The 17432-nt window shown below is 41.9% G+C and overlaps 1 protein-coding gene across 9 annotated transcripts in view; it reads left to right on the top strand.

Moving 5' to 3' along the window:
• The first annotated feature begins 2949 nt into the window (after positions 1-2949).
• The window catches only part of TRIM5 (tripartite motif containing 5), a 28163-nt gene continuing 13680 nt past the window's right edge, over positions 2950-17432 (top strand). For 4 of the 9 annotated variants that reach the window (XM_045371400.3, XM_065528682.2, XM_045371404.3 and 1 more), the window contains exons 1-4: positions 2950-3145; positions 12465-12948; positions 13536-13631; positions 14276-14506. In XM_045371400.3, the coding sequence (XP_045227335.2) occupies positions 12526-12948; positions 13536-13631; positions 14276-14506 (750 nt within the window). In that variant the 5' untranslated portion in view covers positions 2950-3145; positions 12465-12525. Of the gene's footprint in view, positions 3146-4192; positions 4491-5897; positions 6036-12464; positions 12949-13535; positions 13632-14275; positions 14507-14960; positions 16360-17432 lie in introns of those variants that run through there. The other 5 variants (XM_045371401.3, XM_074014533.1, XM_065528683.2 and 2 more) reach the window with 4 other exon arrangements.

Consider the following 17432-nt stretch of genomic DNA (forward strand, 5'->3'; position numbering starts at 1 on the left):
ATAAGCAAGAGATGTAATTTTAGGTATATTCCATGTTTGAATCGAATATCTTGTTGACATTTGTAGGGCAGTGAGGGCTCAGTGAGTGAATGTGTTTTTCTGGAGTGCACAGAGTGGAGTCCAGGTGTCAACCACAATGGACAAAGTGAATGAATTCATTTATCCAGAGACCTTTTCTCTGTCCATTATTTCTTCCCTTCTCAGCACTTCCATAGATCTCATAGCCATCCTTTTCTTCTCCTCTGCCTTTGAACATCTGAACTGACCTTTCATCCTGTTCTGATTTATCTCATGAAGTATTAATTGCAGCTGAGAGAAAGCAGTAGGAATATTAGGTCCTGACAAGATACCAGAAAACCTGGGCCAATAGGAAACCTGAATGCACCACACATAATTTGTCACCAGATTTGAGCATGTTGGCAGGCTCCATATTCTAACTTATGCTCTAAATTGTAGAAAATATAAATTATTGTTGGGTCTCTGTGTTTTCTCTGTAAACCTTATATCCGCTTTCCTGCTTGACGAGGAATCATGAAATATCTCCACCTTTGAGTCCATGGATGTTTAACATTTTTCTCCTCAAGAAAAGGAGCAAAGTAAGAGTAAATATGGTTAGAGTCTGAATAATAGGAAGAAAACAGAGAGGATATTTTTAAAAATCGTTTAAAATTTGTTTAAAAATTTACATAATTATTACTTTTTTTTTTTTTTCTGAGACAGAATCTCACTCTATTGCCCAGGCTGGAGTGTACTGGCACGATCTCAGCTCACTTCAACCTCCACTTTCCGGATTCACGCAATTCTCCTTCCTCAGCCTCCTGAGTAGCTGGGATTACAGGCATCCGCCATTACACCCAGCTAATTTTTGTATTTTTAGTAGAGATGAAGTTTCACCATGTCAATCAGGCTGGTCTCAAACCCCTGACCTCAAGTGATCCACCCCCCTCGGCCTCCCGAAGTGCTAGGATTACAGGAGTGAGCCAATGTGAGAGTAATTATTACATAATAATTACTAATGCCACCTAAGTATTACTAATTAATAATTAGTAATATTAATTCTCATTAATAATAACTGTAATTATTATTAATTGATTGTAATTATTATTAATAATAACTAATTATAATTATTACAGCCAGATAATTATTACTAATGCCAGAAGAATATTTGAATTAAACTATGTGACACAGCAGTTATCTTTACAGCAAGAATAGAACAGAAATGTGACATCAAGATATTCAATTCAATTAAAATTAGATTAATAGCTATATATCTTCATATCTGTCTCTTTAAATGTTACTCCTTATATACACCATATTCTGGTAAATCTGAGGCAATAAAGAACAAAATGTAAAAACCCCCTACCTGACTTCATGAAACTTAGAGCCGGGGGGTACAGTGTGGAGGGGCTATGGGGTTACTGATGATGGGATTAAGTGATAACAGGCTGCCCACTACAGTGCTCCCCATTACCTTCTCCTCAGGCATTTTCATTTTCTTTTTTTCTTTTTTTATTTATTTTTATTTTTTTATTTTTTATTATTATTATACTTTAAGTTCTAGGGTACATGTGCGTAACGTGCAGGTTTATTACATATGTATACTTGTGCCATGTTGCTGTGCTGCACCCATCAACTCGTCAGCACCCATCAACTACTAGTTATACCTCATTTACATCAGGTATAACTCTCAATGCAGTCCCTCCCTCCTCCCCCTCCCCATGATACACCGCATGTTCTCACTCATAGGTGGGAACTGAACAATGAGATCACCTGGACTCGGGAAGGGGAACATCACACACCGGGGCATTTTCATTTTCATACTAAATACTCCTCTCTACCAGTGATCCTAGTTCCAGTGTGGACTTCCTGAGATGTTCCAGTAAAGGAAGGCTTAGAAGGGAGGCTATGGTACATGGACCACAGTTCAGCCTTTTGGACAAGTTTTACATAGTAACCAGAAGAGAAGAGAGGAAGGCCTGGCCCTGCTCTGGGATGGAATAGATACTTTGAAAAAGACAACAAGGGGAAGTTGGAGAGTTCTTTGAAAGTTAATAGTTGAACTGCTGTCAGTGTAATAATGTGGTGTTTCTTCATGGCTCTCCAGATAAATTTCTTTTCTTTCTTTTTTTTTTTCTTTAGACGGAGTCTCGCTCTGTCACCCAGGCTGTAGGTGCAGGAGCGTGATCTCCAGTCACTGCAAGCTCTGCCTCCCGGGTTCATGCCATTCTCCTGCCTCAGCCTTCCGAGTAGCTGGGACCACAGGTGCCCGCCACCACGCCCGGCTAATTTGTGTGTGTGTGTGTGTGTGTTTTATAAGTAGAGACGGGTTTTCACCGTGTTAGCCAGGATGGTCTCGATCTCCTGATGTCGTGATCCGCCCACCTCGGCCTCCTAAAGTGCGCGTGAGCCACCGCGCCCGGCCCTCTCCAGATACATTTCTAGCATCCTGTCCTCTCTGGGTCTGGGAGTCTTAATAATATGACATCTCTTCTATCTGTAGCTCCTTTTCTGTTCATAGGTCCTGTAAGATTTTTAAGTCCAGACCAGAAATCTACTGCGATTCTCTAAAAATCATTAACTTTATTCTTCCTTCTCTTTGGGCCATATCTGTCACCCAGAAGCAGAACTCAGCTGCGAGATCAGGAGCAAGAGGAGCACTTTGGAAGAATTTCGATAAAGGGCACCTTTTCTAATTTTTAATGCTTGGTTGGGTTAATCTGAAACTATGTCAGAAGTGGCATGATAACAAGATCCTGAGACTCAAGAGAAAAGGGAAATAGAGTGGGGATGCCTCTATTTCCCTTCACAGGCTCCTCCTGTGAACAGCACAGCTACACAGCAGGCTGACTCATTCAGAGGGCGGGACTCAACCAGGCCCTACGTGGAGAAACGCCATTGGCCTGTAGTTTATCTTTCACTTTCCTGCCCCGATGTGAGCAAGAATTTCCTGCACTTCCTCTAGGAAAATTCCTTTGCGCAGATCAGGCCCCTGGATTGGTGACTGAATCCTAACCGTGTCTTTCCTGGCCTGCCTTCACTCTTCTCCCCAGACTCACTACTTCTGCACTGGTGTCTGAAGGTGTATTGAGTGACTTTGTGGAGGGCAGAAGTAGGAAGTCTTTGGGACAAAACTGAATTTACCTTGGTGAGTTTAACTTATCTGAAAAGCTGTTCGGGATGGGGAAAAGACACCGTTCACAGACGTCCTGCTGCCAGAGCTGACTGAGGGGAATAGAGCTGCCTCGTGGGCAGGCAGATTTGAAAGAAGGGAGAGCTTTAAAATGAAGCGCTTTGTTTCCTGGAAGGCTGGTTATTTTTCCACGCTGACTCTCTCGCCATCCCCTCTCTATTCTATAATTTTTTATTGAACTTTGCTGTAGAGAGCCAGAATTCTCTTTCAGTGCCTTCTCCCAACAAGGGCAAAGACAGGGGCCTTGGAACCCTAATGATTTAATGCCTATCAGTGTGCTAATGTAGTGTTTCTGCATAACTCTACAGGTCAGCTCTCATCACCTGGGCCTGTCTCTGTGGCATCACCTTGGTGGTGTGACAGCTGTCCAGCTCTGTAGCCCTGTCATTGTCACTGGTAAACGGAGTTATTTCCCTAGTTCATATTGGTTACAAAGATAATGGCAAAAAAAGGCAAGCAGGTTTTATTTCTTGCTGGGAGTGGAGAATAAGAGAACTCCTTCTCTAAAGCCCCCTCCCCCGAAACAGTGGGAAGCATGGGCTTTAAAAGAACTCTGCATGGGAAGAGAAAGGAGTGTTAGCCTGCAGGGTGAAGCTCCAGTTGTGCCACCTCTGTTTATAAACACATGTCTTCATACAACACATGCCACAAAGTGGTGGAGATTTTCTTGTTTGCTGTCGGGGTGGGATAACACTCTAGTGATATGTTAATGATCCAAAGGCAATGAGGGATTGTCTGTTCCAGTTTACGCAGGTTTGGGGGTCTAATTTCCCCCTTGGATCTGGTCGGGGTGAAGATATGGACCATGCTGGGCAGTCTGGCTTCTTTAAGCAGCTTTGTCTATAAATAAAAGGAATAAAGAAAACCATTAAGAAAAATAACTTTCCCAGTTATTTCATCAGGGCTTCGTGGTGACAGCATCTGTTTACCCTTACTAGGCACCAAGTCCAGACTCAGGGAACAACTGGATTTCCTTAAAAATCATTAACCTTGCTCCTCCCTCTCCTTGGGCCGAATGTGCCCTGCAAAAGCAGAGCTTAGGTGAGATACAAAGAGCAGCAGAAGCATGTGAAGGAATACCCAGAGATGGCACCGTTTCTAACTTTTAATAAACAAAATGAGTACTTGTGTAAACCAAAAATAAAATTCTGTGGCCCCTAGCCACCTGAATGGACTTTCTCAGCCAGGCTGCTCTTAAAATGTAACCTGAAAGACTGATTCAGGCCATGACAGGAAACGGAAGTGGGACCTGACTCATTATTCCTCTCCAGCATGAACTTCAACATAGACCCTAAGTCTGGTAAGAAACATTTCAGTCTATTCTCTCTGAAGCCTGATACCCTAAGGCTGCATCTGCACAGTAAGAACTTTGGTCTCCACAGTTGCTTATCTGAACTCAGACATTTCCTTTCTATTGATCCCAGGTCTTTAGATAAAGACAGTTGTCAACCAGAGTCTTTCTTAAATGTATTTGATTGAAGTATCTTGTCTCCTTAAAATATATGAAACCAAGCTACACCCCAACCAGCTTGGACACATGTTCTTAGGATCTCCTGAGGGCTGTGTCATGGGGCATCGCCACTCATATTTGGCACAGAATAAATCTCTTCAAAATATTTTACAGAGTTTGACCCTTTTCATCGACACTTGGTTGATGTTAATGATATCAGATGTCAGAAGTGGTGTGATAACAGGATCCTGAGACACATGAGAGAGGGAGTCTCTCTCATGGGGACCCTCTGTATTCAACTCCAAATGTCCTTCCCATGAAAGATATAGCTGCACTTAAGCTAATTCAAGCTTATATGGAAGACTCCAGGCAAAACTGTTTCCTCATCCCAACTTCCCTTCATCTGACCAAATCTTACTGCCTTAAGGTTGATTTTGGAGAGCTCACCTCTGCTTCATGTTTCTTGTCCCTGCTTCTGGTGATAAATCAGTGTTTGGCACCCATCTTCTGAACTCATACAGAATACCTTTCTGGTGGCATTGTAAACCAAAGAAACTAATGGAAGGGGGCCTCACTCAATTTGGATGTTTATTTTGCCAGGGTTGAGGACATGCCTAGGAAAAAGGAGCATAAAATCACAGGAACATCTGTAATTCATGCTTTTTCCAAAGGGGGTTTGAGGACTTCAGTATTTAAAGGGGAAAGAGAAAAGAAAAAAATGGAGGAGAGTCGATAAAAGAAGCAAAAGGTTACATTCTTTTGAGGCTTTAGCTAGCGTTAGCTGAAGCCATAATTTACATGTTAAAGGAGGGCTTGGAGGAGTAATCAATTATGCACTGTCTCCCACTCAGTGAATCTGCATTTTTACAAAAGATAAACAGGGAGTAGCAGAAACAGTCAAACATGCATTTGTCTCAGGTGAGCTGAGGGATGATTTATCCTCTGTCTTTGTCCCATACTAGTGAAGATAAGCTTGCTAATTGACATTGTCAGGGTGAAATTCAACAGATCTCCGTTTCAGAGTAAAGACCTTGGGGCCCACAAGAAATTTCCTTGTGAGCAAATTGTGAGGGAAGCCACCTGGGAGGTATGTGGCTTTGCAGCTATGGTATCTTTGCAGCTATCTAGGAACAAAATATTATAGAAGATGGCCCAATTCCCAAGTTTTAGTATTCCCTTTGGCATAGTGAGTTTGGGGCCCCAGATTGTTATTTTCATTTTAAACCATATATTTCAAGATTTTAGAACTGACTCGATAATCTTCGGCTTCTATTTTTTTATTTTGCTGGTATGGTGGGGAGTATACCATTAAATGGTTGTGATACTGTGAAATACGTTTGGTCTTCATCACTAAACCTAGCATACATCTCCTACAATTCTTGAATCTGCAAAGTGGTAAGTGTCTTTTTGTATGATAATTAATCAATTAATGGCTGGCAGCCCCTCGGTAGCTTCAGGAGTGGGGGTCCTCGCCAGAAAGACTAAGGCAGAAAATGAGGGTTGGGACTTTCAGCTCAACCCACCAACCTCTGGGGAGAAGAGAGGGGCTAAAGGTTAAGTTGTACTGATAGCCAGTGATTTAATCTATTATACCAATGTAATGATGCCTCCATGAAAACCTAAAAGGACAGGGTTCAATAAGGTTCCAAATAGCTGAACACTTGGAGGTTTCTGGAGCGTAGTGTGCCTGCTGAGGGCAGGGAAGCTCCATGCCCCTTCTCTCATGTGTCAGCCTATGCCTCTATCTGTATACTTTGTGATGTCCTTCATAATAAACCAGTACATATAAAGGGGAGAACCCTGACTTATAGCCAGTCAGGCAGAAGCACAGGTAAAACAAGCTGAGTCTTGGAGTTGGCATCAGAAGTTGGGGAGCAGTCTGTGGGCCCAAGCCTTCAGCCTGTGGAATCTGATGCTCTCTCCAGGTATAGTGTCAGAATTGAATTAGAAGACACCCCATTGGAGTTTGCTGCTGAAAGAAGGCCTCCTTCTAGTTTTGGGAAAAACTCTCGCAAATTTGATCACAGACGTCTTCTGTGTTGATTGTTTACTGAGAGTATAGGCTATGCTGAGTTTCTTTGTTTCCTACACAGTACTATGGATACAGCTCTGACTGGAGGAACACCAGGTTTTTCGTCTTGGCACCGATAGGATTAATGACACGGACACACGTGGAGTGATTTTAAGGAGCGAAAAGTTTAATAGGCAAGAAGGAAGGAAGGAAGAAGAAAACAGCTCCCCCAAATAGAGACAGGGGAAGGGGGGATTTGGCAAAGAGGAAAACCTCTCGTGTGGTGGAAAAGTGGCTGCTTATACTAGGAGGCTGGAGGAGGTGGTGTCTGATTTGCATAGAACTCAGGGGATTGGTTTGACCAGGCATGTCATTCGTGTGACTCGGGAAAAAACTGGCCCTCTCAGCCTAGCCTTTCAATATGCAAATGCAGGGCACCACAATGTTTTACACATGGTGGGGATATGTGGTGGCAGCTATATTGCCAGGCACATACTGGGGCAAGGAAGAAGATGGTGAGAATCACCAGGTTTGGATGGACCCAGTTTCTAATGGCCAGCATTTGCATATTACAGCTTGCTGGCCCAGCTCTAAGAGCTGGGGCTTTTCTGCTAGACAAATGTTTCTGGAGCTGCTTTAAAACAAACGAAAACTTCCCAAGGACCCCTTTTACTCTCTATCTGCCTAAAATAATTTCTTAATAACTCCTATAACAGTATTAGATGATATTGATTAGCAAATGAATCTCAGTACAATTTCATTTTTCCCACCTATGTATGAAAGGTGATGCCTTCCCATATAATTTCAGTAATTTGCAGCTATATTATGCTTAGAGAAACAGTTTTACCCTGGTCACAGGAGAAGAAAATTCTGTCTATATGCATATTGCTTGGATTTTACAAAAACTTGTTATTGTCTTGTAATGTCTTTGTTGCTTGTGTTTAGCTGTCACCTCTAGGACATGTTGAATTTACATTTTCATGATCTCAGATGTCAGAAGGTCCATGTGTAAGGTGCAATAACCTGACATGTATGGCAGGTTGCTGGCCTGAGAGATACCAGGCAGATAATTGTGTTCCCATCTCAACCTCCCTGACTGCTGTGCAGCCCTTGGGTCACTGCTTAGGTAGTGGCGGGGTTAGCCCCATGTGTGAAAATTCTGGTCCCTCTGCATATTCCTCTTACTATGTCTGTTATGGCAGCAGTTACTTTGACATGGGCTCCTTGTAATATCACATCAAACATAAATTTCACAGCCTCATGGCAGAAGGCAGTCTCCGTTCCTCTCTCCCGTAGGCTCTTGATGCATCTCAGTGCTGATGCAATTTTTAATGGAATAAAAGATAAATGGAGTCCTCACTCTCATGTTTGGATCACAACTTGAGTCATAAACAAGGCTAGACATTATCATATGATTTAAACCTCTGATCTTGCTATTTATCAAAGCCTGATACAGGCCAATGTCCCTGAAGCATAACAGTATATGCCGTTGGCCCATTTTCAGTATCTATACCAATGGATGGATTGTGCCTCCATCCCACCTTCATTCAGCCTTGTTCTTTATGTCCTTCACAGATGATGGGAGCAGTGTACAGTTTTTGTAGGTCTGAATTTATCTCCATATAGCCTTTATAACATTTCTCTCTTTTTCAGAGCAAGGGAAAGACTCATCAGCTGTCTCATAGTGGAGATCTTTGTTTTACCATGAACCCTTGACAGCCAGCAACACATCAGTATCCATTAATGTCTTCTCTTACCTTGTTTTTAGCTTTACAGCTCCATTTACCTGGAACTCCTGACAGCCCTTGATCCTAGATTGAGGCCACAGGGTCATTACTGAACCCAGGTCTGTCAGTCAACATCTCTGAGCCACCACTCTGTGATATTTCCCTGACTGAACAACAGCAGCAGTTTCCAATCTGATATGCAGTTTCCCTTGCGGGAGATAATAGCCCTAAACTAGCCAGGTTCGTGTAGTTCAGCCAGGGTATGCAGGACAGAAGAACCATGTGGCACAGCCTCCTCAGATGAGTTCTCAGTGAGAGTCCCTAGGGTAGTACAGGAGGTATTATCTCTATCATGTGAGTTTTTTAAGAAATGAAACTGGCTGGATGTGTGTGAAACTGCTGTAGGTTAGATAAGCTTAGTACCCCAAAGGACTGATTATCTTGTGAAAGCTCATGAGAACAGTTCTCAGGGACTTAAAAAAGGGACATACCTGGTTCTGTGGTGGAAAATGAGGTCTGTTCCTACCAACTGGAATTTAAGATCTATATACAGCCTTCCTAGTCCAAATCTGCTTTATATATCAGAATATAATTACTATCAATATACTATTGTACTATACTATTACTATATATTTCTATTACAGAATATATTGCTGTCAATAACAGCCTCATGTAGGCTAGCAAGACAGCTGACATTTCACTCTATTGTAACCCAATAAATTTCCCAGAAGAAAACAATACCAGAAGGATAAGCTAGTATCATCTTTATAGGAGAAAAGAGTTCAAGCCTGATATTAACCCTTTGTTCCCACATGTGTAGTCTAGTTCCCAACACTGTTCCTTTTATCTCGATTTATCTCTCACTCTCATTTGCTCTCCATTTCTTCCATCACCTTGTCCTGCAAGCTGTCATCAGCTCTCTCCTATATCCTAACTAATCTTCCCCCTTGCACACTAGATCTGTCTAACCTTTTGCAACCCGTGCTCAAAGTTAATGATGTCCCCACTTCTGACTGAGACTGATAACTTTAATGGACAGTTGATACTAATAATTTTTCCTCGCTCTTTTTTTTTTCTTTTGAGACAGAGTTTCGCTCTTATTGCCCAGGCCAGAGTGCAATGGCGCGATCTTGGCTCACCGCAACCTCCAGGGTTCAAGTGATTCTCCTGCCTCAGCCTCCCAAGTAGCTGGGATTATAGGCATGCGCCACCAGGCCTGGCTAATTTTGTGTTTTTAGTAGAGGCGTGGTTTCTCTGTGTTGGTCAGACTGGTCTTGAACTCCCAACCTCAGGTGATCTGCCCGCCTCGGCCTCCCAAAGTGGTGGGATTACAGGCGTGGGCCACCGCGCCCAGCCTAATTTTTCCTCACTCTTAAGAAAGAGTTCCCAAATATGTCATTTGGGATGTGTCACATTTTCTGATCCCTGTAATACTAAAAGTCTAACAGATCTGTGCACAATATGCACCATAATAGGTCTGTGCATAAGAGGAAACTGGCAACTTAAAACCCTTAGATGTTGCATTTTCCATGTACAAGTTATTCATATATGTAATTTCTTCTACTAATACATTTGCCCTGCTCTCATCCTACGTTTTCTCATATCACGCTTCAGTTAAACCTTTAGTTTTCAATTAGTAATTCTTGGATAACCCTTGCTTCGCTTCATTATTTGACTTCTCAAGAGCACTTACCTCTCTCTAGTAGTGTTCATCACATCTGCTATTTTGTATATATATGGCTGATCATTTAGTTTACTATAATGTTTTAGGTGAATGCCAAGTTTACAGTAGATTAAACACCACGTTAATCTTTGTCTTGATTGTGGTCCAGTTGCTAGCATATAATCAGTCTTCAACAATAATTTGTCAAATTGTGGCAGGCCAAGTTTCACTAACGCAGGCCTCCATAACAACTGTTTCAGCACTAACTGAGTGTTAAGTTACTTTTTTTTTTTTTTTCTTCAGACAGAGCCTTGCTCTGTTGCCTAGGCTGGAATGTAGTGGTATGATCTCAGCTCATTGCAACCCCCACCTTCCAGGTTGAAGCAATTCTCCTGCCTCAGCCACCCAAGTAGCTGGGATTACAGGCACCCACCACCAAGCCCAGCTAATTTTTGTATTTTTAGTAGAGACAGAATTTCACCATGTTGGCCAAGCTGGTCTTGAACTCCCTGCCTCAGGTGATCTGCCTGCCTCAGTCTCTCAAAGTGCTAGGATTACAAGCGTGAGCCACCACACCTGACTGGTTAAGTTAAATATTAAAAGCTGAGGCCAGGCGCGGCGTCTCACGCCTGTAATCCCAGCATTTCGGGTGGCCGAGGCAGGCGGATCACAAGGTCAGGATTTCGAGACCAGCCTGGCCAATATGGTGAAAACCCGTTTCTACCAAAAATACAAAAATTAGCCGGGTGTGGTGGTGCGTGCCTGTGGTCCCAGCGGCTCAGGAGGCTGAGGCAGAGGAGTCACTTGAACCTGGGAGGTGGATGTTGCGGTGAGCCGAGATTGAGCCATTGCATTCCAGCCTGGGCAAAAGAGCAAGACTCCGTCTCAAAAAATAAATAAATAAATAAAAGCTGATAGAGCCAGTGCCCTTATACAAAGGCTGGAATATAACAGAAGCCCACCGAGAGTTTTGCCCAGACCTTTCCTGGGCCTTGAAGCATGACAAGATAACGAAGGAATCGATTAGGACCTGTTTAGGATTTAAAAAGTTGTATGGGGGTCTGAAGGAACTCCCCAAACCTTAATGATTTAGCAGGAGAGACAAGATAAGGATAATCACCCCAGCAGCTGGACCCATCTAGATTAAGTAAATTTACTGAGGCTCCAGAGGAAGGTCTTTAAAACTCAGACCTTAGTTATAGATTAGAAGAAGAAGTTAATCACTTATGTTTTTAGATGAATGCACAACTATACCTAGACATATAGCTTAGAAGGTATATAAGCTCTGGAAAACTTTGTAATTTTGAGTCGGTCTGGCAATATTTTCTAGGCTTTCTCTGTGTGTGCAGTTACAGAAATAAAAACTCCCTTCTTTCCCAGTAAATCTGCATCTTGTTATTGGGCCGCGAGAATAAGCAGCGGACCCTTCGTTTGGTCCAGGAACAAAATCATCTCATCTAGTATTTTAAGACTTCTCTCTTAAGACTGATATCCATTTCCTCTGTGTTTCTAGTTTTCAAGTCTCTGACATGTGTGATCCACTATTTATCATTACTTTCTACACTATGTCCATACCTTTAGGCTCCCATAAATGTCCTTGGCAAACTTTCAGGACGAGACTCCCCAGAACCTTCCAGCTGTTGTGGATTCCTCTACTTCCACACCCCAATTGCTCTGAGTATTAATTGAATATGTGCCATTATCTCCATTTGTCATCAATTAACCAAAAGAGTAGCAAAGAGGCCACTGAAAGAGGACCCTGAATACGGGGTCATCTCAGGTCACCATATTGAAGATAAATAATTTTTGTAAATCACTTATTATGTCAATTTATAAATTTGATGAAACAGTCATTCACTCTACTGATAATAAGAGCAATCATTGCAAATGTACAGTGAGTGGTGAGATTTGTTATACTGCATATAAGGTAGTCAGAGCAGGTATTTTTGATAATACAACATGTAAGGAGAGAATTTAATAAAATCATACTAACATCAGAGAAACATTTCATGCTGAGAGAAGAGCAAATGTGAAAGCCCTGAGGCATAAATGATTTGGTGATTGTAATATTGAGGATGTGTTTTGGCTTGGGAAAGAAAAGCCCTGAGAGATGATGGGTCACACAAAGATCTTGGTAGAAAAGACCTCAGTCTGTTTTCTGTTCATTGAAAATAAAGAAAAATGATAACCAATGCACAGATAAGAACAGAATTTGTCATATGACACGAACTGGGAGTAAAGTATTTAAGGTGATTACAAAAAGCCCTTATTACCAGGTAACCAAACATGTTTTCTTATTTCTCCCCCTTTTTTTTTGTCCTTAACTATTTTCATCTTGCCCATTTTCTAATTGTGTACAATCAATATCCTTTCTATTTCTACCTTTCTTACTTAGTCCCATTTTAACCTTCCCAATCATGCAGGGATCTGTGAACAAGACGAACCTCAGCAGCCAGGACAGGCAGGAGCAGTGGAGAAGCTGCTATGGCTTCTGAAATCCTGCTTAATGTAAAGGAGGAGGTGACCTGTCCCATCTGCCTGGAACTCCTGACAGAACCCCTGAGTCTGCACTGCGGCCACAGCTTCTGCCAAGCGTGCATCACTGCGAACCACAAGAAGTCCATGCTATACAAAGAAGGAGAGAGAAGCTGCCCTGTGTGCCGGATCAGTTACCAGCCTGAGAACATACAGCCTAATCGGCATGTAGCCAACATAGTGGAGAAGCTCAGGGAGGTCAAGTTGAGCCCAGAAGAGGGGCAGAAGGTTGATCACTGTGCACGCCATGGAGAGAAACTCCTACTCTTCTGTCAGGAGGACAGCAAGGTCATTTGCTGGCTTTGTGAGCGGTCTCAGGAGCACCGTGGTCACCACACTTTCCTCATGGAGGAGGTTGCCCAGGAGTACCACGTAAGAGACTGGGATGGAAGGAAGAGAGGGCAGAAAATGGGACCTGATGGAAAATTTTCACTTTGCCTTTGACATTAATTGCCTTGTCATCATAGACCTGAGGCCTGGGATTATTTTTTTCATGCTATGCTTAACTTCTGAGGCTTGAAGGACGGTTTTTTGCATTTCACTCAGTTACTGGAGAATAATCCTAGAGTATATATTCCTGGCCAGGAGTAAATATTTTGTACCTTGGGTTAGATGGGTAGAGATTTGGTGTCCAAGAAAAGCTCTGATTACCCCTTTCAGCAGGAGAGTAACTGGAGTGGGTTGAGATGTAAGTTCTTTCCTTGCTGCAGGATCAGATTTTTCTTCTAGGACAAAAAGAATCAGTCTACTCATGGTGAGGAGATGGGGAGGTCTATTACCTGAGATGTAGGGAGCATATTCGCCAATGTAAGTTTTCTTCCAAATCATGGATTCTCATGGCCATTCTCACAGTTTCTGCAAATTTGTTTCTTCTGAGCTCAACCTGATTTCACGTTTATACTCTACCTAGGTGCTGAGAAAGCTCATAGCTTGACTATGGTGTGATTCCTTTCTCACAGGTGAAGCTCCAGACAGCTCTGGAGATGCTGAGGCAGAAGCAGCAGGAAGCTGAAAAGTTGGAAGCTGACATCAGAGAAGAGAAAGCTTCCTGGAAGGCAAGAGGATGTGGTTCCTGAAGGAGTTAGCTAGAAATCTGGGCAGAACCATGGGAAGGAGCTTTTTTCCTCTTTATTCCCTGACACTTGATAAGTCCAGATGTCATTTGATTAGTCCTCTTCATTCTTTCCCTGATGGGGTGTGGTGGCTGGGAAGTAAATATGCCACAATGAACACAGACATCTGTAGGGAGCTGTTTACATGAAGGATCTCTCTGGTGAGGATGGCTAGTGAATCCTGCATTCTATTTTTGTGCTACTTTCTGAGTCCATGACTCTACTTTGGGAAGACATTTGGCAGTGGCTCATGATTCTGTCCTCAATGTCCAACTTTTGGCAGGGAGTTTGAGCTTGGGCTGATAAAAGTAATATAGGCAGGCATGAGTGTCCTGGACAGCTGCGTGAAAGGCAAGCTACATCCAGGTAACCCATTTTGACTCAGAATGAACCTCAACATACCCATTCAAGGTCATTGTTTTAAAATGTCATGAAGGAAAAGAAATAGGAAAATCAGCTTTCCTAAGACCTACTCTCCTGCTACTGTGTCTCCCCTTGTGAAAACTCCTCAAAAGAAAGTTCATTTTCTGACTAACAGCCTCTGCCTGGTAGACTGAGTGCCCCTTTCTCTTTTCTCATCTCTGAAGATTCAAATAGACTACGACAAAACCAACGTCTTGGCAGATTTTGAGCAACTGAGAGAGATCCTGGACCGGGAGGAGAGCAATGAGCTGCAGAACCTGGAGAAGGAGGAAGAAGACATTCTGAAAAGTCTTACAAAGTCTGAAACGAAGATGGTGCAGCAGACCCAGTACGTGAGAGAGCTCATCTCAGATCTGGAGCATCGGTTGCAGGGGTCAATGATGGATCTACTGCAGGTAAAAAGGGGAAAGAAGCCTGAGCATTGAGATTAAAGAAAAGTGAAGGCTATTTCCTTTTCTGTGTTGCTGTGCTCTTTCTAATACTAACAGTGTTCCCTGCAGGACCGCTTTTCTGAATCAGTTGCTGAAGTTATAGGAATAATTGAATGTAGAAGTAACAAGAGATAATCCCATTTTTATTAATTTATCCCAGAGCAGTACACAAATTTGACATAGTAGAGATGATCAATTAGCTCTAGTTATGTTTGATGGGTTCCTATTCTCTGTAATCCAGTGTTAAGCCCTTATCAGTGCAGTTTTCATTGCTTAGCTTAGCCACTGGCAAACAAATACACATCAAAATACAAGATGCTTTTTATTGTTTCCCTTCATGAAATTAATTGAGACTTTTTCCTCTTTATTTTCTGAAAAAAAATAAATAACTGCTATCACTTCTTTATATGCTGAACAGGATTCACTAGTAAAGGTCGGGCATGGTGGATCACGACGTCAGGAGATTGAGACTATCCTGGCTAACACGGTGAAACCCCGTCTCTACTAAAAATACAAAAAATTAGCCAGGTGTGGTGGCAAGTGCCTGTAATCCCAGCTACTTGGGAGGCTGAGGCAGGAGAATGGCGTGAACCCGGGAGGCGGAGTTTGCAGTGAGCCAAGATGGCCCCACTGCACTCCAGCCTGGGTGACAGTGCAAGACTCCATCTCAAAAAAAAAAAAAACAACGAAAACTGCTCTCATCCCAATTTTCATGATGTTAACTATAATTGTTAACTATAATTGCCACATTGTGCAATAGAGCTCTTAAAGATAGTCTTCTTTTCATTCTGAAGTTGGTATCCCTTTACCAACATCGGCCTGAACTCTCCCTACACCCCAGCTCCTGGAAACCCGTCTTCCACTCTCTACTTTTATGAGCTCAACTATTTTTTACATCTACATACTAAGTGATATTATACAGTATTTGTCTTTCTGTTCCTGACTTATTTTACTTAAAGTCCTCCATGGTGTGAGATAGTCTTCTGCATATGGCTATCCAGTTGTTCCAATACAGTGTATCGAAGAGACTGTCCTTCCCTCAATGAATGCTGTTACCACTGTCAAAAACTAACTGATCATAAAGGTATGAATTTTTTTCTGGGTTACTATACTGTTCCATTGGTCTATGTGTCTGTTTCTAATGCTAGCACTATACTGTTTAGATTACTATAGCTTCATAATATATTTTGAAGTCAGGTATGATGCTTCCAGCATTATTCTTTTTGTTCAGGATTTCTTTGGTGATTTAGGGTCTTTTCTGGTCTCATACAAACTTGAGGGTTTTTTTTTTTTGTATCTATTTTTGTAAGAAATGTCAGAATTTCAGTAAGGATTGCATGGAATCTGTAGATTACTTTGGGTAACATGTACATTTAAGGATATTACAACTAGACTACCACCATATTACAACTCATCATTACAGCAGCCTTAGAGCAGGCTTATAAGAGGTCCTAAAGGGAGTGCTAAACATGGAATAGAAAGAACAACTGATACAAAAAAAAAAAAAAACACACTAACGCACATACCCTACAGACGATATAAAACAAGTACACAATCAAGTCTACCTAACAGCCAATGAACAGCATAATGTCACATATCAATACTAACCCAGAATGTAAATGAACTCAATCCACTACTTAAAAGACATAAAGTGGCAAAAGGAATAAAAAGATAAGACTCAACCCCGTCTGCTGTCTTCAAGAGACCCATCTCACATGTAATGACACCCACAGGCTCAAAGCAAGGGAGTGGAGAAAGATCTAATGGAAATGGAAAACAAAAAGGAGCAGGAGTAGCTATTCTTATATCAGATAAAACATACTTTTTGAACAATGACAACCAAGGACAAAAAGAGCAAACATGATAAAGGGTATCATTCAACAGGAAGACTTACCCATCTTAAATATATATGCACCATAGGTAGGAACACCCAGATTCACAAAACAAGCTTTTCTTCACCGGAGAAAAGACTTAGACGACCTCACAATAATACTGGGAGACATCAACATTTCACTGAAAGCATTAGACAGATCATCAAGGCAGAAAACTAACAAAGAAACTCTGGACTTAAACATGACCCCTGACCAACTGGATCTAATACACATCTACAGAATACTTCATGAAACAACCACAGAAAATACATTTTTCTCATCTGGACCAGAACATATTCTATCATCAGTCACATGTTGGGTCATAAAGCAAGTCTCAATATATTAAAAAAAAAAAAAAAAAAAATGGCCAGGCACGGTGGCTCACACCTGTAATCCCAGCACTTTGGGAGGCCGAGGCGGGCGGATCACGAGGTCAAGAGATCGAGACCATTCTGGCCAACATGGTGAAACCCTGTCTCTACTAAAAATACAAAAATTAACCAGGCATGGTAGTGGGCGCCTATAGTCCCAGCTACTCAGGAGGCTGAGGCAGGAGAATGACGTGAACCCAGGAGGTGGAGGTTGCAGTGAGCCAAGATCGCGCCACTGCACTCCAGCCTGGGCGACAGAGCAAGACTCCGTCTCAAAAAAAAAAAAATAGAAATCAATATCAAGGAGACCTCTCAAAACTACACAAATACATGCAAATTAAACAACTTGCTCCTTAATAACTCCTGAGTGAATACTGACATTAAGGCAGGAGTCAAAAAATTATTTGAAAACTGTAAAAATAAGAACAAAACTTACAAAAATCTCTGGCATGCAGCTAAAACAATTAAGAGGAAACTTTATAGCACAAAGCATCTTCATTAAAGAGTTAGAAAGATTTCAAATTAACAATCTAACTTTCCATCTAGAAGAATGAGAAAGAAAAGAATGAACCGTTCCTCCAAAGTAGCGGAAGAAAATAAATAAGTAAAACTGGAGAAGAACTGAATAAAACTGAGGCACAAAAACCC

Source organism: Macaca fascicularis, chromosome 14 (assembly GCF_037993035.2).
Source record: "Macaca fascicularis isolate 582-1 chromosome 14, T2T-MFA8v1.1".
Taxonomy (NCBI): Eukaryota; Metazoa; Chordata; class Mammalia; order Primates; family Cercopithecidae; genus Macaca; species Macaca fascicularis.